Consider the following 23,884-nt stretch of genomic DNA (forward strand, 5'->3'; position numbering starts at 1 on the left):
GCAGTGGCTGCGAGGGGAAAATATATATATATATATATATATATATATGCATTTTTTTTTATTCTTTCGGCTGCTCTTCACCTACCCACACCATTTTATGACAGCAACCATCTTGGATTTTGACGTGGCACCCAATTTGTGATGGTGGCCTACCTTACGTCTAGATGCAGCCACTGACTAAAATTGAAGTTGGCATGTTTCTTATTTTTCAAGTTATCCAGCTCACAAAGTTTACATATACATATATAGTGGCAGTCATCTTGAATTATGACATGGCAACCCAATTTTTGCTAGGAAACTTTCTTATGTCTCGATGCAGCAACACACCAAAAAGGAAGTCAGAGTGTCACTTGTTTTTCAAGTTACCCCACTCACAACATACACGGACGGACAGAGGGTATTTCCAATCCCCCCCTTTTGGCTCAGAGACGGGGAACAAAAAAATTTAATATTTTAGAAAATAGAACAGAATAAAGTGTGGAAGTGGTTCTGTGTAGATGTTTGAGTAGAAGACAGATGTTACCTTGAGTCTGTGAGTTTCTGGGCCAGGCCTTTCCAAGTGTCTCAAAAGCACAAAGCAGAGCTTCAGTCTGCAGCTCTTTCTCTTTCACATCTTTATCATCAGGATCATTGTCGTGGTCGTCCACAGACCTGAGAGATGTCCCGCCACTCTGTGGACAGCTCTGCTATCAAACCAGACAACACGTTTGTTTGTGTTTTTTTTTTATTTGTTTGCGTCTCTTAGCAAACGGGGGATAATTTCACCTTCTTGATAAGAGGGAAGAGGATCTCAGCCATATCAGTGAAGCGGTCCTCCTGGCAGCTGTGGAGCACGTCTCCAGCACAGCGCAGAGCAGCTGTTTTGTACACCAGATTCTCCTTTCGGCACTCTTTCAACACGACCTCCGCCACCTCTGGGATCGTAGGCTGGCCGCTGCATGGCTTCTGCAGCTCAGCACTAAAAGCCAGAGGAAGAAGAACAAAGTAAAATACATCGATACGAGGTTCTCCATCTAAAAGAAATGGCTATTAGCAGAAAAAAGTTATGCCGGAGGGCTCACCAGCATTTGGACACCACTGAACCGATGGCTTTCAACAGCTCCTCCTGGAAATAAAAATATAAAAATAAACACAAATCTGTTTTTTTTTTGTTAAATTTTCTAGTTTTCGAGCAGCAGGAGGAATTTTTACCTTGCCGGCCCACGTTCGTCCGGACAGCCCCTGCATTAAAGCCGTCAGCACCAAACCAAGGTGTGGTGCCACCAACGAGCCCGTCTGCTCCTTAGCAACAGTTGCCATGGCAGCTGCGCCCTGAGCCTTCATCTTCCAGGACTGAGACTGCAGTGCTTTTTGTGTGATGGCGATCAGCTCCGTCATGTAGAGTCTGATACCTCCAAAGCTTCCTGACGTTAGTAAAAAAAAAAAAAAAAAAAAAGTTTTCAGACTTAAAAATTTGTGTTGTCAAACCGTAACTAAGTTTTTCTTTTCAACCCTATATGGCAAAAAGCTCAACGTTAACATTTAGTGGAAACTTTTAATGTAATTCAAAAATATTTCTGACTGGTCAATGCTACCATTTCATTTCCTAAGCAACATTTATCCTCCTGATGCTCTGTAGCACTGCGTTCCTCACCTGGAACGTTCTCCTGCCACACCTCAGCCCACAGCGTGGCATCATGACTCTCTCCTTTCTCCTCTTCAGGACCGGGGGCCTGATGCATGCCCAGGAAGGCCAGTGGCAGGGCCACACCTGCGTGAGCCTTCAGCACATCTGGACTGTAGTGACTGATGGCGTGAACCGTCAACACACACGACGACTTGTAAACAGGTTCTGGAAGCAGCAGGGAAAGAGTCAACGAAAACACAGAAACCAGTGGAGGCTGTCAATTGATTCCAGGATGATGCAAGTAACTGATTTCCCTTCATCTTGCTGTCATTATCATTTTTATTTTTTCGTCTGCTCCCTTCTTCAGAGGACACCACAGTGAACTAACTCACACGAAGACTTGGCAATTGTTTTTACACCGGATGTTCTTCCTGACACAACCACAGCCCTCTGTGTGGAGCAGAGAGCCACTATCTAGGGCACCCAGAGGAGCAGATGGTGGGGGTTAAAGACCTTGTTCAAGGGCCCAAAGTGGGGTAAATGAGGGTGGATGCAGGTGTGGGTGCTTCATCTTTCACACCCACATTTTGATGTTGTCGGTTCAGGGAGTTGCACCGGCGACCTTCCGATCACAGGCCTACCTTCTCTAACCTCTGCGCCATCACTCCCCTTGTTGCTGTCATCATTATACTGGACTTTAAGACAAATTATTTCCAAAAAAATTAATTTATCAATGATCAGTGAGTTTCAGCTCCTAGGTACATTTTTATTCAATAACTCTGTTGAATAGCTGAACTGAACACTATTTCTATAGGGACAAGTTATTAAGAGTTTAGCTTTTCTCACACGCCTCTAATGTTAGTTCAAAAAAGCATTTGACAGATCTGTCCGAATATTTTATATACGTGTCAAAAAACATAATCATAGTGGAAAAAATAATTAGAGGACGGACTGCTAATAAATGCAACCTGCAAATACCAAATCAATCGTTTGCTGTGCTAACTGAATGTAGTCGAGGCACCAAACCCTTGTAGGTGGTATCAAAGTTTATTTGTAACAGCTGAGTCATCGGCCCTTCGATCACGATGCTGCTCGTAGTTTGCTGCATTTATTCTGCTTCTGTATTTCGTGGCTGCTGTTTTAGCCACTGAACATTGTTTCTGGTCACATCTTAAGTTAATATGTTTGTTCTCGCACGCCGTCACTCTTCTTCATTTAACTGGCTGCGTCATCAGTTTTTCCTCTCTGGTCTGTAGTCACCTAACGGTATCGGAGTGATGGTGGGATGATTACTGGTAGAAGGATTTCCATCTTCTCACACACACAAGCCATAGTGTTCGTTTTAAAAATTACACTTAAGTCGCTCTGGCCTGCTGGTTTGAAATTATAAAGATGCACTTGATTGTGGTACAGGAGCTCGACAGATTTAAAGACACTTCTGCTGTTGGGTTATGTCCGCTGCAAGTCTTTTAATTTTATTAACCCAGTGAGAAAGTGACGGTTTAGATCAGGGGTGCCCAATACAGCGATCATGATCTACTGGTAGATCATGAAGACATGAGTAGATCGCACGGCGAAATAGATGTCAAGACCATTTTTAAAATGTCTTAATTTTATTTTTAAACAGACGTCAGCCGATCAATCTATCTTCACTGTGAAAATTGTCACTTGACTGACATACAGGTTAGCCAATCTGAGACCGACCTTTTCTGACACACAGGTCACCGTGCATGCGCAAAAAACCGCGCTAAAAACAAACGCGTTGACTCGTAATAACCTCCAGTTTATATCTAAACTCAAGAAAGTGTAAAATGAGTTGGGGAGCTGGACCAAGTAAGAAAAAAAAAATTACCATTTCCATATGGAATGCGGGGAGGAATTTTTTGTTCCTCCACAATTCGAAGTGCGTTTCACCAGAGTGGCATTTTCAGACTATTCATAAATAGTACGTCCATCCATCCATCCATCCATTTTCTTCCGCTTATCCGGGGTCGGGTCGCGGGGGTAGCAGCCTAAGTAGGGAGGCCCAGACTTCCCTCTCCCCAGCCACTTGGGCCAGCTCTTCCGGGGGAATCCCGAGGCGTTCCCAGGCCAGCCGAGAAACATAGTCCCTCCAGCGTGTCCTGGGTCTTCCTCTGGGCCTCCTTCCGGTGGGACGTGTCCGGAACACCTCACCAGGGAGGCGTCCAGAAGGCATCCTAAACAGATGCCCAAGCCACCTCAACTGGCTCCTCTCGACGTGGAGAAGCAGCGGCTCTACTCCGAGTCCCTACCGGATGATCGAGCTTCTCACCCTGTCTCTAAGGGAGAGCCCAGACACCCTGCGGAGAAAACTCATTTCGTCCGCTTGTATCCGAGATCTCATTCTTTCGGTCACAACCCAAAGCTCGTGACCATAGATGAGGGTGGGAACGTAGATCGATCGGTAAATTGAGAGCTTCGCCTTTTGACTCAGCTCTCTCTTCACCACGACAGACCTGTACAGCGCCCGCTTCACTGCAGACGCTGCACCTATCCGCCTATCGATCTCACGCTCCATTTTTCCCTCATTTGTGAACAAGACCCCAAGATACTTGAACTCCTCCACTTGGGGTAGGACCTCCTCCCCGACCCGGAGAGGGCACTCTACCCTTTTCTGGCTCAAGACCATGGCCTCGGATTTGGAGGAACTGATCTTCATCCCGGCCGCATCGCATTCGGCTGCGAACCGCTCCAGCGAAAGCTGTAGATCACGATCTGATGAAGCCAATAAGACCACATCATCTGCAAAAAGCAGAGACGCAATCCTAAGGCCACCAAAACGGATCCCCTCAACACCTTGGCTGCGCCTAGAAATTCTGTCCATAAAAGTTATGAACAGAATCGGTGACAAAGGGCAACCTTGGCGGAGTCCAACTCTCACTGGGAACAAGCCCGACTTACTGCCGGCGATGCGGACCAGGCTCTGACACCGGTCATACAGGGACCTAACAGCCCGTATCAAAGGGCCCGGTACCCCATACTCCCAGAGTACCCCCCACTGGGCCCCCCGAGGGACGCGGTCGAACGCCTTCTCCAAGTCCACAAAGCACATGTAGACTGGTTGGGCAAACTCCCACGCACCCTTGAGGACCCTGCTGAGAGTGTAGAGCTGGTCCAGTGTTCCACGGCCAGGACGAAAACCGCACTGCTCCTCCTGAATCCGAGGTTCGACTATCCGACGGACCCTCCTCTCTAGAACCCCCGAATAGACCTTACCAGGGAGGCTCAAGAGCGTGATTCCCCTGTAGTTGGAATACACTCTACGGTCCCCCTTTTTGAATAGGGGGACCACCACCCCGGTCTGCCAATCCAGGGGAACTTCCCCAGATGTTCACGCAATATTGCAGAGTCGCGTAAGCCGACACAACCCTACAACATCAGGAGCCTTAAGGAACTCTGGGCGAATCTCATCCACCCCTGGGGCCCTGCCACCGAGGAGCTTTTTAACCACCTCGGTGACCTCAGCATCAGAGATTGGAGGGCCCGACCCAGAGTCCCCAGGCTCCGCTTCCTCAGTGGAAGACGTGCCGGTGGGATTGAGGAGGTCTTAGAAGTACTCTGTCCACTGACCCACGACATCCCGAGTTGAGGTCAGCAGCACACCACCCCAACTATAAACTATAAATAGTACGTCACCGACTTAATTCTGAAACATGAGCTGAGAAAGAAAACGGTGAAGGAACTAAAATCCCAGTTCTCTGGACAGCAGTCACTTTTCTTACAGCTGACCAGCAGCGAAGCATCAGTCCAGGTGAGTCACTTCAATAATTGTTAAGCACAAGAAGTCTTTTCTAGACGGAGAGATGGTGAGACATTTGTTGAAGCAGCTGACTCGTTGTTCAGAGACTTTAAAATCAAATCAGAACCATTATCTTCCATCAAAGCTCTCAGGTATCAAAAAATACGGTTACAGTTAAAAGCAGCCGCTGGCAGGGCTGAATTTTTACAAGTTATTTTACAAACATGAAGCTATTCTTGTTTTCTGTTCCTTTGTGTGAAGAACAGGTTATTGCTGGGTTTTATTATTTTGTACTTGGACAGTAAAACTAAATTGTCTTTTTTTTTTTAAACAAACTTTTGGGTTTTGTCATTTATGTTGCGTCCACAGCGAGCTGGGACTTATTCATTCATTCAACTTTTATTTATCCAGGTTGAGTCATGAGGACTCATTTACAAGAGAGACCAGTTTTAGACAGACAACATATAAAGTACAGTAAAATGATATTAAAAAAGTGTTATAAAACAATAAATCAAGTTGCCGTATAAAACGATAAAATACTAAAAACAAGAACATATACTTTAATATATTTATAAATAAGTACTGGTACACTGGTTTTGTATTTTTACAGTAGGTAGATCACTTGGACTTGGTCATTTTAAAAGTAGCTCACATGCTGAAACAGTGTGGGCACCCCTGGTTTAGAACGTGAGTCATGTTTACCCTGCATTAGGTTTTAATGTTGAAATAAACAATAACACGGTGACTAAAGGTGGATTGAAACAAATCTATAGATCTGTTGTTGCTGTTTTCCTTTCGGCTGTTTTGTCAGGCGTCAGCATCGCGACCCAACTTCACATGAAAGATTTGCAATTGTTTTACGTCAATACCATCCTGACACAAACTGGGCTCGAACCAGCGGCCTCAGGATTACAGGACCACAGCACCCCAAATATATAGTAAACACTGTGAGAACTAATTTTAGATCACCCAGCTTAGCTAAATTACAATGCATTTGTTTGCTTCTAGTAAAAATTAACTTTATGTGTCCAGCTTCACAAGCAATAACAATAACTGCTAATATTTACAGAGTTTTGTTTGTGCATTAGACACAATAAAATAATCCTTTGGACTAGATGTTTAGTTTTAATTTTGGCTGGTCTTACATGTAAAATGACTCGTAATCTTACTTGTGCATCTCACAGCCAGGCTGTTTTACCGAGCAGACAAAAAACATATTGCTACATTTACTGCTAGAAGGTTTTTTATTTATACGCAGAAAAAAATAACTACCAGTAATAATGAAAACCTGCTGGCCACCTTATTGCTCACAAAATCAGAGACGAGTTTGAGAAGAGTTTGCAACAAGGAGAAGAAATAAACATCATCTACCAGTATTACCAAGTGCTGTCTGATTTTACACCAAACTAGAAGGAAATTTTAAAACGGTTGAACACGCCTCAGCTATAATAAGAAATCTGGCTCGATTACAACCAGACCTTGAAACAGATGAAAGCAGCAAGTTTAAAAATGACTCACCTTCTTTCTCCAAGTACCAGTTGCTGAGCTTCAGTAGTAGTTTTTCTACGCTGCTGTCCTTTGCTGTCTGATGGGAAAAATAATTGTCTGCATGACAAAACCTTAAACATCAGGTTTAATCACTGTCCGTGTTTGAATTGTGCGTACCCTGACTAGATGTCCCAAGGCAAAGGCAAAAGCTTTCTGGACAACAGAGCTTCTGTCATGGATGCCATTCAGCAGGGCACTCATCAGTTTACCTTCCAACAACAAAAGCATAACTTTGTTAGTTTATTCCAACCAGATAACGTGTCAGACGATCAGATTAGCTGTGCTGTACCTGAGTATGGGGTCAAGTCCTGGGGACACTGAACTGTGAGGGAAACTATTACACTCGCACAGCCTCCCTAACAACAAAAGTCAGAAATTAGCAGGCCAACTTTTTACCTCACATCTTCAGAAACACAAGAGCACGAAAATATCAGAATGTTCATGTAAAATATTTGATTAAATAACCTAAACATGTAACCAATAAGAGCATCTCTGAATGCATTCATGTACCTTAGTGCCCAGGCCTACTCCACTCTTGAGCAGTTCACAGAGCCTGGGGACGAGCTCCCCCAGCACAGAAACATCAAGGTGCTGCAGACACTGAATGCACACATCCTCAACTTAATGCACATCTCACCAGCTTTTGTGTAAAATAAACAAACTGAGTGGGAAAATACAAGTTAAGGATGTTGGTGATGGGAATGATTATGCATGCAGTGCTTAATGTTTTACCATGTTGACGGTCTCCATCATTGGAGATGATTTGGCAGCACTCAGCCTCGCAGCATCCATGGCACTCTAAAAACACAGAACCAAAACACAACTTAAAACAACAGGAAGACCAACTGGTAATAAACCTACAGGTTAACACGTTACCTTTTCCTGCTCGGTGGCTCTGAGACTGAGGTAGTTGAGGACCTGAGGCTCCAGGGTGGAGAGAGCTTCCAGCAGGGCTGGGATCAACCGGGACGCGTGAGGCTTCAGTCTGGCTCCAGCCGACTTACTAATCTTGACCAGGGTCTGGATGCTGGACAAAAAAACAAACATGATCTGTAGCCCATATGATGATCAACGCCGCTCTGCTGTTTTGTAACTTGAGAAAAGGCGAACAAATTGTGAGAAAATGAAACGGCAACACTGAAGTCGTTCCAACACGAGCAGCTTTGATGTTTCACCAGAGAGCACATCCTGAAGAACTGTTACCTGAGCGAGCGAACCTCGGAGACACTGCTGACGATGCCTTTCTCTAGCAGGGTGGGCAACAACACTGCCACAGTTCTGTGGACTGCAGCGCCTGTAGACTCACACATACGAATGCACACCTACACAGAAAAACAGACACGTTCTTGGACATGCACACAAGTACACACAGACAAATACAAACATGTTAAAAACAGGTCAAGGTCGGGACAGTCTTACCTTACTGAGTGTTTTTAGGGTTACGTCTGCAGCCTTTCTTACAGATTCCTAAAACAATAAACATTAAATATCAAACCAAGATTAAACGTGTTGTTTTTTTATACCATGAACCAGGTTTCATAGTTTAAAATGTCAAGAGTTTAAACTTTGTGCCAAGTGGGAAAAAGGAGGATTTATTTCTGATTGCTGCTCACCTTGATGTCATCGAGGACTCTGAAGAGGGTTTCCCACATTTCTGTCAAATGATCAATGAGGTCATCAGCCTGACGACCACGAATCAAGTCATTAAGTGCCAGGCAGCTGCACAAGAATTTAAAAAAGCTCATCAGAACAATATTTTTTTTAAACTTTTACACATTTTAAACCTGTGGTTCAGACCTGCTCAATGTACACATTAAAATAAATAAGTCAGAGTAGGTAACCACACGGCCATGATGTGACGTAAACATCTAACAGGAAGTGGCTTCAGCCAGTTTGTTGCTAAAGTGATGGGAAGATTCAACTCGAGGATTCTTCAGAAGTCATGTGGAAGATGAATTGTTGAAGGAAAACAAACATAAGAGAAACAGAAAAGTCATTTTTATTTTACCTTGACTCTCGCACTCTCCAGGCGTTATTGGTTAAGTTGGAAATGACGTCCTGCAGGATCTCCTTCAAGTACTTGTCCACCTGGACAAACAGAAACAAGCAAACTGATAAATCACGACCGTCCTCAGCATCTGCCTGTCTGTATGTAGTTTCTGTTCATGTGAAAGAGCCTTACCAGGGTCTTATCAGTGACCAAGGCATCCCAGATGCTAGTCATGGCCTGGCGGACGCTCAGGTTGGGGTCAAACTGATAGCGGTACAGACGAGGCACTATCTGAGGCAGGAACGGAGCCAGCTGCTCTCCGGCCTTGGCTGCGATCATGTGGAACCCAAAAGCTGCTCCCTGAGAGAAAGGCAGATTTAGTTGGGGGTCAGGTGGAAGAAGATCATCAGAAAACAGAACGACAGCACGTGGATGTGACTGAGCGCGACACCTTGCGTGAGTTCCACATGGCGTGGTGGTTGGCCAGGTTCATGAATTTGTACACGAGATCTGGTTGGTTCAAGTCGCTGGCCAACGAGCACAGCTCCTTGTACGTGGACAGGCCGTGACTGTCAGGCAACAAAACATGTTTACACATGAAAGAGACAAATTACTCATTTGAGCTACCTGGATGTACATGAATATTACATGTTTATTACATATGGACTAAAACATCAGTAAAAATGTCCAGAGAGGCTGGACAAGGCTCACCCATCAGGTGTTTTTCCCAAACCCTCCCCTTGGAACACTTCTGTATCCTCTGAGACCGCATGGCGCACCCTGCATGCAACGATAACTCAACACTGAACAAGACCTTTATGTGCAGAAAAACAATTCCACCACAAAAATAAAACAAGAAGCTCTGGTTAAACCAGCTTCAACCTGATTATTTAGCCTTGAACTCACCTTTTACCAGTCATGAGAGTTTCCACTAGAGTTGACACCAGTTCCTGTTGATCTCCTTTGCCTCCCATCTCATAAACGAGCCCGAGGCCTTTAGACGCTGCGTCCTGACTCAACTCTGGATGAGACGGGGAACGATGAACGACAAGATTAGTCTTGGAACATTAGAAAATGTGTGTTGAATAAGAGCAAAGTGTTTAAACTGGTTTCTTGTCTCACCATCAGGGTCTGACAGAATAGAGATGAACGCATTCTGAATTTCCTTCAAATGAGACTTCAAGAGCAAAAAAAGAGGAAACAAAATTGTTTCAAACAAATCTACTTTGAGAGAAAAGCACAATGAAGGCATTTGAACACCAAGTCGGATTGTTTTTTTCTAAACCTAAACATTGCTGTGGGCAGATTCAACAGAACGTCACCCTTGTTCAAGAACGAACAAATCAAGCCCAAAATGAAACCTGCAGGAAAAAAATTCTGCGGTCGGACATCGTTTATCACAAAACAACTTCATAATAGAAGAGTAAATGTCTGAACATGAATTTATATCACTTAAAATAGTGCATAACAACCAAAAACCTGTGAAGTGTTGCATTAAATTTAACATAAAATGATCTGAAAAAAACATTCAAGTGATTTTAAACTCGTTAAATCTTCTGGCGTTCTGTCTGTCTGATGGACTCACGGTGATTTCTTTGTGCTGACTCAGCTTCTTGACGAGAGACAGCAGCCAGATGCAGGCCGCCTGCCTCACATGAGGGTTCTGGCTGGGAATATACTTGGACAAGATCGAGCTGAGAACCCAAGGAACCACATCCTTGTTTTTAACATCTGGAAAACAAACAAAAAACATAGGGATAAGACTAGGAGACAAACAAGTTCCTGTTCTTGCAAAGAGCTTCATAACAAATAAGCTACAAGTATAAAACGTGCCTAAGATTTTCTTTTCTTGCACATAACCACATAAATAAAAGTGAATCAATCATATTGCAGGTTCCTTTGACAATCTGCTTAATTGTAACCTTTTTATTTATCAATTTCTTTATTTAAGCAGGTAAATCCCACAGACACGAGGAGAACATGCAAACTCCAGACAGAAAGACTCCTGGTCCAAACCGGGGATTGAACCCAGGACCTTCTTGCTGTGAGGCAACAGTCTTCCCCACTAATCCATCATGCTGTGACAGTATGTCTTTGCAGACACTTGACATAAACTTACATAACATACCAACAAAAATATAAATTAAACGCATACAAACAATTTCGAGCACAACACAAACTGTTACGACTGAAAACTACTGACCGTGTGGCGGGCTGTACTGGTCCTCAGTGCAGGTCCACGGGTCTCTGGCAGCTCCAGAGCTGGTTCCTATGGCTGCATTGGTGATGGCCTCTCCGACTGTGAACTGCAGCTCCACCTGCTTGGCCTGCAGGTGAATTAAATGCAGGGAAATTCAGACGTTTTGTCATGAAGAGTCACAGCCTGTGATAATTCAGTGCTGCTGATGATCATTCCAGCTGTTTGTCAGTATAATCAAGCTCTCATACCTCCACAGAGTCCATGAGTCCCTGCAGCAGCTTCTTCTGGTGTGAGAAGTCTGCATCTCCCACAGGCAGATAACCCAAGGTCATGATGGATCTTTCCTTCATCTAGAAAGCATGGGGAGAAATAACAGTAGAAAATAATTATACATACATAGGTACATGTCTTCATTATGTCTATCAATTGTTCTTAGTTAATGCTTTGTCACTAATCCATAAAGTATAAACCCTGAGTGAACAAGTTCAGCTTACCTTTGTGCTCTCCTTCCCTGAAGTGATCCGAGCCAGTAGGTTTTCTACAATAAACAGTTTAGTGAAGCCCTCTCCCTCTGCAGGGATCAGCAGGATCCCATTACGCCCAATTTCTCCCAGAGCCGTGCAGGCTGCGACGGCCAACATCGCACTGCTGTTATTCAGGAAGGAACCTAATGGAAACAAGGGCACCGCATACTGTACATTACACACCCGTCAACAAACCGTTGTACAGCAGTTCTTAACTTTGATTGGATTTATAAACCACGACTCTGGAATGATGCAAAAAAAACATCTGCAGGCTGTTGAGTTTTGAGCTTAATCTTAGATTTGTGGCCACACAGCAGAGTCAACATTTATCACATTACCAACATGAGATACTCATCACCAGTGTGACATCTGACATGTGTGTGTCCACCACAGACCCCCCCAGAGTTTTCATCAGACCAAATAAACATGATAATGATTACAATGATTGATTAGATCATAGTGTATTGAAAATCCTCTACAACTTGGACATCATAATGTCATCCATTTCATTCATTCAGAACATTCATAATTATTCTTTTTTGTTGAATAATGTATGTGACCTTGGAGCTGCAGTGAAGAAAAGTGTATGTGACACTCTGTTTAATGATGATGCATAAGTTTATGAAGTTTCAATAATTTATCTTGAGTGGACCAGAAGTTATGACCCAGACAAGAGAGTGAACAGACGCATGGAGACAACGCCATAATCCGTCATTCAACAGGCATAAAATAAAAATGACTGTAAAATACTTGCACACCAATTGTTCTTGTAGCCATAGCAACAAGATCATCATCATCATCCTGGGAGGTGATGCTCATTTCTTGCCCTTTGCTTTGCGTCAAGTCAAGAGAGGTGACGGCATTCTTTCTGCTCATGCTCCTTCCCACCATGTAGCCGAGAGCCAAGATGGCGCCGTGCTGAGTCTCAGGACTCTGAGATCAGACAAAAAGAAAAAAAATCTTTGAACTTGGATGAAACCATGTTGGCATTTAATGTAGAAAAAAGGAGGGAAAAGTGGCATACGTGGTTGTCTTTAGTGATTTTGATGAGATTCTGCACTGCGGCCTGCAGTTCGTTGCCAGTCATGGTAGAAACCACCACAGCGTACAGCTGAGCTGCAAGTTCACGCATGTCCTCCTTATTTGTGTTCATCAAACTCTGGAGAAAAAAACAAAAACCTTTTTAGAATAGAATCATTACCACTGGATCTGCTGGTACAAACTGTGGGCAGCTTGTAAACTAACACATGAATACAGTACTCACTTTAATCCAGTCTATTTTATCAGCAAACCTGGGGGCCAGTTTTTCTGGAAACACAGACACCACCTCCAGTAAACAGTACATGACTGGGATCCCTGAGGAGAAACACAATACATAGAACAGAGCTGAAACATGGCTGATTCTTGCTTAATGCAGAAAATAACACTTTTTACACAAACACAAGTCCTTTCCTTTTTAAATATGGTGGTAGAACCACGACCTTTAGGAGAGGCGGAGTCATTTCTCTCACCTCCCACTGCAGACAGCAGCTGCTGCAGAAGATCCATGTAGATGTGTACAGGGTTGGCCTCGCAGCCCTTGGACCCTGAGGGCTGAGGCTCAGTTGACAGCAGAGTGTGCACGTAGCGACCGATGGCAGGAGCGTCATCCTGCATGTCCGACAGGCGTGTGGACATGGGCGTGGCCCCGGCACTGTGGGCTAAACACATCCTCAGATAGAGCATGATCTGAAGAAGCAAGGGGAAAACAAACGTCAAGAGAACTGTAAGAAAAGAGTTTGCAGCAGTTTGTCAGGACTAAACGATGCAGCACAGACTTAATGTTTACCTCTCCAAAAGCAGAGGGGTTAAAAGGAATAGCTGCGGTTCCAACGATGTATTTAGCTGGAGTCTTAATCCTCTGAGCTGCCTGGAAAGAAAAGATTGAATTATTTGTGTCAAAAAAAAAAAAAAGAGATGTAATGTGGATGTGTTGCCCAATAAACAATTCTCACTTTCTCTTGGATGTAGGCGACCATGTCTGGAAAAGAAGGCATCGGCTTTGGTCCTTCCTTTTCCGAGTTTTTTTTAGGAAAAGCTCTCAGCACCTTTTGAGCTTCTGAAGCTACCTCTTCTCTTCTAAAGCACAAAACCCAACAAGCTTTACGTTTCCTCCAATACCGTGAACAAGTACGGTCTGATTCTTGATCCAGTTGATTACACACAGTTTTTGTTATACTCACGGGTCTCCAGCAGCCAGCAGCAGCAGATACCTTGAAGGCACGTGATCTGGAGCAAACACCGTGCTGGCAAACTTCATGGCCACTTGTCGGACTTGAACCTCCGGCTGTTGCAAAACACCAAAAAGACAGTTTGATCTGCCTTATGTTTGACTAAAAAAAAACAGTCAAACGTAAGGAAGTGGTTCTGGTATGAACCGAACACGCACTGTGTAACTGTTAACTTACCTTTACAATGTACGCAGCCACCAGAGCTTCCATCAGGTTCAGCAGAGCTCCTTGAAGGTTAGCATACGCTGCAACCATCATTGATAACGCTTCCTGAATTGCAAGACGTACATCTGGCTCCTCCTGAACAAGGCGACACGTAGTTTGAAGAGACATAAATGTGGGGTGTATGCTTAAGAAAATGGACATTTATTGAATTATAAGTACAGGTGCATTTTGAACTTTTAGTGCATTCAGTGTCAGGTGCAGACATGTTCACCCACCTTGCACATGGACTCAAAGAACTGCTGCACTAGTGCGATATCCTTAGTGAAAAGCTGTGGCATGCGACTAAAACAAATAGAAAAAAGAATTACGCACACGAGAACATTTTAAAAGCAAAAAATATAAAAATTAGTTTCTTTATACCTCGACAGCTTCCCAACAGCAGCGTAAGCAACACACAGCAACTTAGGATCCTGCAAATATAAAAGTATAATAAATATACATAAACAGTATGAAATCACTTAAAAGTGCATGTTTAGTTGAATACCTCCTTGTACTCATTGATGAGCTTGGTAAGACCATTAAGCAGCATTAATCCTAACGGCTTGTTCGTGTCAGGGCATCTGTGATTCAAGACAACACGTCAGCTATTTTTTTCAATGCCAACATATTCATGGACAGAAACACAGCTTATCTGTGCGGGGATAAGACGGTGTCCTCCTCTTACACCATGCAGATGTGATGGACGAACTGCAGCGTGAGAGACAGCAGCTTGTTGTTGGTGTTGGCTCCAAACAAGCCATCGTACACAACCTACAGCAGAAAGCAAACAAGTGAGAATCCCCGAGACGACAAATTATTTTAATTACTTCAATAACATACTTGGATAAAATACACAGTTCCTATTTCTTGAATTTAAAATGATTGAACTAGAGAACTGAGTCTTAAACACTGATAATGTAGCATTGCGGTCACGTCACCTGGATATTAGCTGGAAAGCACTCTGCAGCCAGACGGGACCGGAGAAGATGTGGCAGGATCTTCAGTTTGACTCTTGTGCTCACTGGCTCATGCTTCAGCTCCTGCTTTATACTGCCACCCTGATGCACAAACATACAAGTAAGTTGTAGTCGTAGAGTTGCCCAGAAAGCCCCAAATTCAGTTTAAAGAAAGTTAACGTCGAGTTCACAGACCTTTGATTTAAGAGGAACATCTCCCAGATACACCCGGAACATCTTGTTGATGATTAGAGGATTGTTCCAGTCAATGGTGCTGGAATCAAAGAAAATGTGTGCATTACAAATATGGTTAATGCCGACACGTGTGCAGTCGTTTACCCTATGAATTGGGAACAACGCTGTAAGAATCACAGGCATGCTTCTTTGTAGATGGTGGTGTTTCAGCTACCTCTGTTTGCTCTTCAGCTCCAGGTCAGCAGCAGTGGCCACGCTGTGCCTCGTGTCGCTCGACGCCACCACCAGATGCACCACCGTCTCCAACTCTGGGACCTGCTTTGCCTCAATGAACCTCACTATGCCCAGCTTGCACTGTTGTAACAAAGCAGGCAGGAGTTAAAACTGAGCAGGAACCAGTTTGTAAAGTTTTGGCCAGAATAATTTACTCAAGCGGACAAGAACAAAAATCATAACTGGACGTTTTGTTTGAGCGACAGCACCTGCTCGAGCTGCTCCGCATTCCACTGGGCTTCTCCTATCACCCTCTTTACAGCGTACACGCTCATCCCTGGGGGAGGCTGGGGGAGACCCTGACTGCTCCCAGCCACCGTCCCATCAGCTGAACCTCCCTGGGAGGAAGAGGGTGCAGGCCGAGTGGGAGATTCATTCAGCACAAACCTAAAGGTAACCATAAAAATGATAATAATTATTAATAATAATAATAAACTTTTTTTTATATAGCACCTTCCAACCATGTCATGCACTGAACAAGGTGTTTTACAAGATAAAACAAAGAAAAACAGGGCACAATAAATCAGTGCAAATTAAAAACACAGCCACAATAAACAAAGGTAAAAGAGATAAAAAAATAAATAAAAATACTAAAAGTTAAACATTAAAAGCAGTTTTAAATAAATAGGTCTTCAGTTTGGCTTTGAACAGAACCAGATCAGAGAAGGCACGCAGCTCATAGGGAAGAGTATTGGGGCCTGCAACAGAAAAGGACCAGTTCCCCCATTGCTTGCACCTTGAGCAAGGCACCTCCAACAGATATTGACCAGCAGACCGTAAAGTAATTATTGAAATCACCTAAATCAGGTGTCAGGAGCCCATTTTACCATCCATAACAACTGCTGCCTGTAAAAAAGTTTATAGAAGCAACTTAACCTACTTGTTTTATTACCGCTGTCTTTTTGTTGCACATATAAAAACAGGTATAATTTTCTATTGTCAGTGTAAATATGAAGACGACTACGGTAGTTACTTTTGATCAAAGATACAAGGAGCCACTGCACAGGGGCCACAAGTGGCTCCAGAACAACAGGTTGCTGTTGAAAAGATACTTAGATAGATGGATAATAAATTAATTTATATTTTGACTGTCTTGGCCACATCCCTGAGCCTGGTTCTGCTGGAGGTTTGTTCCTGTTATGAGGGAGTTTTTTTCTTTCCACTGTTGCCTTTGTGCTTGCTCAGGACGGGAGACCGCAACAAAATGAAGACTCAACGTATCTGCTGACTTCCTTCCTTAGATAACTTTTACTAAATTGGCTTTTATAATGTATGTGAATGTTTCTGTTCAGTGCTCTGAGATAACATGATGTGACTTGGCGCTATAGAAATAAACTGAATTGAATTTTATTCAGACCACACCAGCAGGAACTCACCCATAAGGCATGAGCAAAACATCCAACATGAACTCAAGGAGAAGGTGTATCGTCTTTGGCCTCTCAGATAAGTTGAATGGAGAAGCACCCTTGGACGGGTGTGCAGGATACTTCATGTGGTAAAGAGTCGGGATCAGCAGGTGCATGAGGCTGCGAGCAGAGGACAGGGAGGAAACCATAAATTCTAGTGCAAGTACAGAGAAAACAGTTTTGTCACGTGGACAATATCTAAACTTTTGTTGAAGACCAACTGATCTTTTTACCACACTTAAGCTTCTTGTCACTGGGTTGCAACCGTTTGTGACAAATTGTGACCAGCCATCCATGAACAGCGTCCAAAATGGATAAAATGTTTACGAGGACTTCTTAGTTTTTAACAGTCAAAGGGCATAAAAACAACCTTCACCTGTCCTGCTGAGGCTGTGGCTTCCCTTCCATGGCGGTGAGGAGGGTTGGGGCCAGCTCACACTGTTTTCCCACCTCAAGACGAGGGTAGCCCATTTTAATGTAGATGATTGTAAAATTCTGCGAACAAACATGTCCATCACAGCTCTCCTCTCAGGTAACAAATCACTTTTCATTTTAATCAGGCTATACCAAAATCATATTTAATGAAAGACTGTTATAATAAACATGAAAATTCAGACAAATTCTACACCATCTAGTCAAAATGCAACAAAACACTGATCCAGACGTTTCATCTATTGGTAGCATATTATAGATTCTTTAAATGTGTGCTGAAGTCATAATTAAATGGCATCTGATATCAAAATAATTAATAAACATGCTTCAATGTTGTAACTTAGGACCTTACTGTAACAAAGGAAGCGGCTGCAGGGTCCTGGTATTGCACCAACAAAGTTTCTACTGGCAGCTGAATCTTTGGTCTGCTTTTTATCCTCTTGTTCAGGTGGACCAACAACTCCATCACCTAGCAGGAGAGACACTGGTTTTAGTGTGGTTTCATGATGAAACACAAGCATGAGTAAAAAAAAAAAACGTGTCAAGAGAGGTCATTGAAAAGACCCCAGGTATTTTCTATCAAGTGAGTTAAGCATTGCAGTAAAAAAAATCACCCATCAGACAAACAGGATTCATTAAAAGGAAAGCAGGAATTCATTATAAACTCTTTTTCTACATTCTGAGCAACATTCATGACCATCTGTTGACCCGGAAGTGGTTTTTGAAGCCCCGGAATGATCTGATCGGGTCATAGGAGAAATTTTATCCTTTGTGTATTCTGCTAACGCAGCCATAACTTTATATTTCTCAACTAATCTGAACAAAATATAATACTCTTTACTTTATATATGCTTCCATTAGGTAATGTTATTAAACAGCATGGGATAAATTGTCATTGTTATGCTGATGACACATAATTATATTTGTCCATTAAACCCAATGAATCCAATCAGCTACTTAGACTACAAGCATGTCTTAAAGACATAAAAACCTGGATGACCCTTAATTTTCTCCTGTTGAACACAGACAAGACTGAGGTTTCGGTTTTTGGACCTGAGCACCGTAGGAATGAATGTTTCAGTCTTTCTCCCTCCTTAGATGGCATTAATCTGTCCTCCTGCTCTAATGTTAAAAATCTTGGTGTTATTTTTGATCAGGACATGTCTTTTATCCCCCACATTAAAAACATTACTAGAACCACCTTCTTCCACCTGTGTAATATCACTAAAATTAGAAACATCTTATCTAAAAATGATGCAGAAAAACTGGCTCCCTGTCAAATCCAGAATAAATTCAAAATCTTACTTCTAACCTACAAAGCTCTCAACAACCTGGCTCCATCTTATATTACAGATCTTATTGTTCCATATTTTCCAAACAGAGCACTTCGCTCTCAGACTGCAGGTTTACTTGTGGTTCCTAGAATTTACAAAAACAGAATGAGAGGCAGATCTTTCAGTTATCAGGCTCCTCTTTTGTGGAACCAACTTCCAATCTCTGTCCGTGAGGCTGACACATTATCCAGTTTTAAGACTGGGATTAAGACTTTCCTTTTTGATAAATCCTATAGTTAGGGTCGACTTGGGTTTCCTGAGCTGTCCCTTAGTTATGCTGCTATAGGCTTAGACTGCTGGAGGACAAACTGACCACACTTTTCACTCTACTGCTGTCTTTACTTACTCTGCTCAACCTGTTTTGTATTTGTAATTATTTTTTCTATCCTTAACATGCATTTTTTTTTGTCTTTCAGATACACCTGTACCTATACCTGGACCTACCATTCTGTGTTCGTCTGTCTCTCCTTCCTGTCCTCTCAAACCAGCCGGTCAAAGCAGATGGCCGCTTGTCCTGAGCCTGGTTCTGATGGAGGTTTCTTCCTTTTAAAAGGGAGTTTTTCCTTTCCACTGTTGCCACTGTGCTTGCTCAGGATGGGAGACTGCGACGAAGCCAAGATTCAACTTGTCTGCTGGATTCCTTAGATAGAGAACTTTACTAATTGGCTTTTATGTGAATGTTCCTGTAAAGTGCCCTGAGACAACTTTGTTCTGATTTGGCGCTATATAAATAAACTGAATTGAACTGAAAATTGTCATACCAATAGTTTTCCTTTTTAAATTTTGCATTAAAAAAAATATTTAAAATTTTTTAATTTAAAAAAATTATTTTTTGCATTGAAGAAAACAAGTTTTAATACAATTTGGGAACTTTGTTTTTTTGTAATGTTGCTAAATCTTAGGAAGGATTGCTACAAATCCCTTAAAAACAGAATTGTCCCGTATTTGACATTAAAATTACCATACCATACCATACCACTTTATTTATAAAGCACTAAAAACAGCAGCAAGGCCAACCAAAGTGCTGTACAGACAAAACAACAGGTAACACACCAAGCAATATACAAAATGAAATAAATCAGAATATAGGAATAAAAACGATGCAGATAATGACGACAAACCAGTGTGGAGCATACAGGAACAAAACACAGATCATCTGGTGTTGAAAGCTACTGAATAGTAGTGAGTTTTTAAACGGGACTTGAAAACCGAGAGGGAGGGGGCCTGTCTGACAAGCAGAGGTAACTCGTTCCAAAGTCTTGGTCCTGCTACAGAGAAGGCCCTGTCACCTCTGTGATTAAGACGAGTTCCTGGAACTGTGAGGAGCAACTGGTCTGCTGACCACAGGGTACGTGGTGGGACATACGGTTGTGGCAGATCAGAGAGATGGGGTGGGGGGCGAAAGTGTTCAGTGATTTGTAGACATACATGAGTATTTTGAACTGGATTCGAAAGTGAACTGGTAACCAGTGTAGTGAGGCCAAAACTGGTGTAATGTGCTCTCTTTTGCCTGTACTGGTTAAAAATCAGGCTGCTGCATTCTGGACCACTTGTAGTCGTGCAATGGAGGTCTGACTGATACCAAACAGGGGCGAATTGCTGTAATCAACCCTAGATGTAATGAATGCATGTATTACTGTCTCCAGGTTCTTTTTGGACAATATGGGCTTCAGTTTAGACAGCCGCCTCAGTTGGAAGAAACATGATTTAACAATCATGTTTACATGATTGTTAAGCTTCAGGGAAGGGTCCGTTATCACGCCCAGATTAGTGACTCTTTGTTTTTCTGACAGGGTTAGAGCGGAGAGGTTGATGCAGTGGTTTGTGATCGTGTTGTTGGGAGGGAACAACATGACTTCAGACTTCTTTTCATTGAAACTTAAGAAGTTTAAAGCCATCCAGTCCCTGATGTCAGCCAGGCAGTCGAGAAGAGGTTGAATAGAGCATGTACCATTGTGTCTTAGGGGGAAGTAAATTTGACAGTCATTGGCATAGAAATGAAAGGGTATGTTGTGTTTCCGGAAAATAGCACCAAGCGGCAGCAGGTATAAAGAGAATAGGAGGGGACCCAGGATGGACCCCTGCGGAACCCCCCATTTAAGCTCTGCCTCTGCAGAACTAAAATCCTCGATGGGGACACAAAAGGATCTGTCAGTGAGGTAAGATCTGAACCAATTGAGGGCTGATCCTGTGACGCCCACCCACTGCTCCAACCTAGCAATGAGGATCTCATGGTCGATGGTGTCAAAGGCGGCTGTGAGGTCCAACAGGACAAGCAGCACAGAATCACCAGTATCTGTGAATCTGAAGTTGTCATTAAAGACCTTCAGCAGGGCAGTTTCAGTGCTGTGGAGAGGTTTAAAGCCAGATTGGAAAAGCTCTAAGATGGCGTGATCCTCCAGGAAGCACTTCAACTGGAACTCAACTGTTTTCTCCAGTACTTTAGAAACAAATGGGAGTTTGGAGACAGGCCGGTAGTTGGATACGACTGAGGGGTCAAGGTTTGGTTTTTTTAGGAGAGGCTGGACAGCAGCTTGTTTAAAGGATTTTGGCACCATGCCAGTGGATAAACTACTGTTTACTATAGCCAGAATGGACGGACCTAGAGTTGTTAACACCTCCTTTAGTAGTCGAGGGGGGACCACATCAAAGGGGGAACCAGAAGGTTTCAAGCTGCACATGACCTGCTCTAGAGAAGATAGAGTGATGGGTTCAAAATGGTCAAAAGGAGCTACAGATTGAGGTGGGATGGATGGGTCATGAGTTGGAAGGGAAATGAGAGTCCTGGTGGTCGCAATTTTTTCCAAAAAGAAATGTAGGAAGTTGTCGCACAGCTCAGTCGAGGCTTCCAGAGGTGATGGTTCAGTGAGGTGGAGAACAGAGTTTAGGGTGGAGAAGAGGACACGTGGGTTGTGAGAGTTTGAGGTAATTATGTCAGAGAAGAATTTTGATTTAGCAGCTTTCACTGCTTTCTGATAACGGCGCCAACTCTCTTAAAGTATTTTAAAAGAGACCTGTAGCCTGTCTTTCCTCCACTTTCGCTCCGCCCTCCTACATTGTTGCCTAACGGCCTTGGTGACGTCACTCAGCCAAGGTTCTGCTCTGAGTTTTGATTTTTTGGTTTTAATAGGAGCGACATGATCCAGAGTCTTTAAGCAGACAGAGTTCAACTGGGATGTCAAAATTGGACATGCCAGTAGATAGTTTACAATTCACACCGTTAAGTTAGAATTTAATACCACCTGACAGTGGGGGTTGGGGCCCTAGGATCAATGTCTGGCTGTAATAGGGTATCAATTTATCTACATAATCCTATTTTATTTTTCTGGGATGAGAATCAGCTCCTCTAAATCTGAGACTTCAGTCAGAAAAGGGTGGACTACTCTCTTCAGGTCGAGGTTCTGCGTCAAGTGAGAATTGTAGTGAGAAGTGTAAATGAGTCTCCGAGGCTCATTGGGATTAACCTGTCTAAATAAAGGTTGAATGAAAGTGGAGGAGTTCAAGTATCTCAGGGTTTTGTTCACCAGTGAGGGAAGAATGGAGTGTGAGACTGACAGACAGATTGGTGCAGCAACTTCAGTATTGCGGGCTCTGTAATGGTCCACTGTGGTGAAGAGGGAGCTGAACTAGAAGGCAAAGCTCTCCGTTTACTGGTCAGTCCATGTTCCTACCCTCACCTATGGTCATGAACTCTGGGTGGTAACCGAAAGAATGAGATCATGGATACAGGTGATTGAAATGCGTTTCCTTTACAGGGTAGCTAGACTCTCCTGTAGAGATAGGGTGATCAGTTATCTGGGAGAGACTCAGAGTAGAATTGTTCCTCCGCATCAAAAGAAGCAATTGAGGTGGTTGGGGCATCTGGTAAGGATGCAGCCATGTCCGACTGGGAGGAGACCTCCCAGTCTCCCAGACGTAGTCTCTCCAGGTTGTCCTGGGAACACCTTGGGAGTCCTTACAGAAGAGCTGGAAGAGGTGGCTGTGGAAAAATATATCTGGGCCTCCATGTACAAGCTGCTGCCCCCGCGTCCCGACTTCAGAACAAGCAGAAAATAATGGATGATGGATATTTTTGGATTAAATGTTGCAGCCCAAGTTGTAGGGGAAACATGGTATGACAGAAGCTTTTGTTAACATTTCTGTGGAGTTTAAAGCATGGAGATAAGCACCTCACCTTCTTTCTCACACCCTCCTGCACACTGGAGAGCTTCAGAAGAACAGGGGGCAGAAACTTGGAGATGATGTCCTGCAGCTGCTCGTCAGTCTCTGCATGGCCCAGGCGAAGGAACACACGTTCCAGTTGATCTGTCAAAACAATGTCTCACCATCAGTCATGAAGACGAGACAAGCAGCTCGGCCATAACAAGCACGGCTCAGACACAAACTACAATGTAAAGCAACTGTGTACGAGCTTCAGCGTCATCAAAATAAAGAAAAATATACCAGATTCAGTCATCCTCACGTGCATGTTGCTCCAGTTTGGGCGATGAGCTCAACCTTCAGTCTCCTGGTTGTAGCTCAGCAAGCAGCTAACATCGTAGGTTTTTTAATATTTTACCGATTCCACTGCCTTTTCAGAACCGGTGAAAACACGCGTAATTAACCCCGCATGTCCCAAATGTCCAAGATGAAAAAGTACAATTCAAAAGTTTAGTGGACGTAAAGAAACGAGCAGCCAGCATGATGGTTTCCTTTAGACCATGACTGGGCAAACGGCCTCCCGACGCTAGCCTGCAAGCTAGCTGAGCAGCGAGCTAGCGCTAGCTTTTAACTAGGCGGCTCCTTTAAAGTTTCTTAGCTTACTTTTTAATCAACAGGGCCGGAAAGCGTGCAATGAGAAGTCTGTTTGTAGCGACAGTCGGCGTGACATTAAAGAAAAATATAAAAAGTCAAAAACGGAGGAAGAAACTTACTGAGTTCATCCTGGGCAGCCATGTTTGCAGAAGAACATCAGCGACCCCTTCAGGTCACTCGTTGTCACTGCAGCTGTCCTGTCCACAAACCACACACGAGGGTCGAGAGTCAGAGAGAACATACGTGACTCATGAGGTGGGACGAAACTATGTACACAGGGTCCCAGTTACATCCAACACGAACACACATTGTAAAGAAAAACATTAGTAAGATCCGAGTCATGAACTAAGAATAAATACACTAAGCACAAGTAGAAAAACAATGCGCCAAAA

At 43.4% G+C, this 23,884-nt stretch overlaps 1 protein-coding gene across 1 annotated transcript in view; it reads right to left on the bottom strand.

The window, feature by feature from the left end:
- Nucleotides 1-23,660, bottom strand: part of ecpas (Ecm29 proteasome adaptor and scaffold) — a 27,997-nt gene extending 4,337 nt beyond the window's left edge. Inside the window, exons 1-45 of the mRNA XM_037698269.1 lie at nt 23,612-23,660; nt 22,873-23,003; nt 17,717-17,833; nt 17,309-17,427; nt 16,903-17,052; nt 15,736-15,913; nt 15,468-15,607; nt 15,254-15,332; nt 15,041-15,160; nt 14,788-14,873; nt 14,608-14,683; nt 14,484-14,533; nt 14,339-14,405; nt 14,076-14,198; nt 13,851-13,954; nt 13,623-13,746; nt 13,457-13,537; nt 13,140-13,356; nt 12,893-12,984; nt 12,653-12,787; nt 12,387-12,561; nt 11,599-11,771; nt 11,353-11,454; nt 11,108-11,231; nt 10,490-10,635; nt 10,027-10,081; nt 9,811-9,925; nt 9,616-9,684; nt 9,356-9,473; nt 9,097-9,264; nt 8,923-9,002; nt 8,528-8,633; nt 8,334-8,381; nt 8,118-8,236; nt 7,791-7,941; nt 7,647-7,712; nt 7,425-7,514; nt 7,204-7,270; nt 7,032-7,123; nt 6,885-6,951; nt 1,634-1,831; nt 1,192-1,403; nt 1,062-1,105; nt 766-958; nt 524-683 (exon numbers count right to left, since the gene is read on the bottom strand). Coding sequence (XP_037554197.1) covers nt 524-683; nt 766-958; nt 1,062-1,105; nt 1,192-1,403; nt 1,634-1,831; nt 6,885-6,951; nt 7,032-7,123; nt 7,204-7,270; nt 7,425-7,514; nt 7,647-7,712; nt 7,791-7,941; nt 8,118-8,236; nt 8,334-8,381; nt 8,528-8,633; nt 8,923-9,002; nt 9,097-9,264; nt 9,356-9,473; nt 9,616-9,684; nt 9,811-9,925; nt 10,027-10,081; nt 10,490-10,635; nt 11,108-11,231; nt 11,353-11,454; nt 11,599-11,771; nt 12,387-12,561; nt 12,653-12,787; nt 12,893-12,984; nt 13,140-13,356; nt 13,457-13,537; nt 13,623-13,746; nt 13,851-13,954; nt 14,076-14,198; nt 14,339-14,405; nt 14,484-14,533; nt 14,608-14,683; nt 14,788-14,873; nt 15,041-15,160; nt 15,254-15,332; nt 15,468-15,607; nt 15,736-15,913; nt 16,903-17,052; nt 17,309-17,427; nt 17,717-17,833; nt 22,873-23,003; nt 23,612-23,633 — 5,149 coding nt within the window. The 5' untranslated portion in view covers nt 23,634-23,660. The remainder of the gene's footprint in view (nt 1-523; nt 684-765; nt 959-1,061; nt 1,106-1,191; nt 1,404-1,633; nt 1,832-6,884; nt 6,952-7,031; nt 7,124-7,203; nt 7,271-7,424; nt 7,515-7,646; nt 7,713-7,790; nt 7,942-8,117; nt 8,237-8,333; nt 8,382-8,527; nt 8,634-8,922; nt 9,003-9,096; nt 9,265-9,355; nt 9,474-9,615; nt 9,685-9,810; nt 9,926-10,026; nt 10,082-10,489; nt 10,636-11,107; nt 11,232-11,352; nt 11,455-11,598; nt 11,772-12,386; nt 12,562-12,652; nt 12,788-12,892; nt 12,985-13,139; nt 13,357-13,456; nt 13,538-13,622; nt 13,747-13,850; nt 13,955-14,075; nt 14,199-14,338; nt 14,406-14,483; nt 14,534-14,607; nt 14,684-14,787; nt 14,874-15,040; nt 15,161-15,253; nt 15,333-15,467; nt 15,608-15,735; nt 15,914-16,902; nt 17,053-17,308; nt 17,428-17,716; nt 17,834-22,872; nt 23,004-23,611) is intronic.
- Between the last annotated feature and the right edge of the window lie 224 nt (nt 23,661-23,884).

Source organism: Nematolebias whitei, chromosome 3, assembly GCF_014905685.2.
Source record: "Nematolebias whitei isolate Nwh7 chromosome 3, NemWhi1, whole genome shotgun sequence".
Taxonomy (NCBI): domain Eukaryota; kingdom Metazoa; phylum Chordata; class Actinopteri; order Cyprinodontiformes; family Rivulidae; genus Nematolebias; species Nematolebias whitei.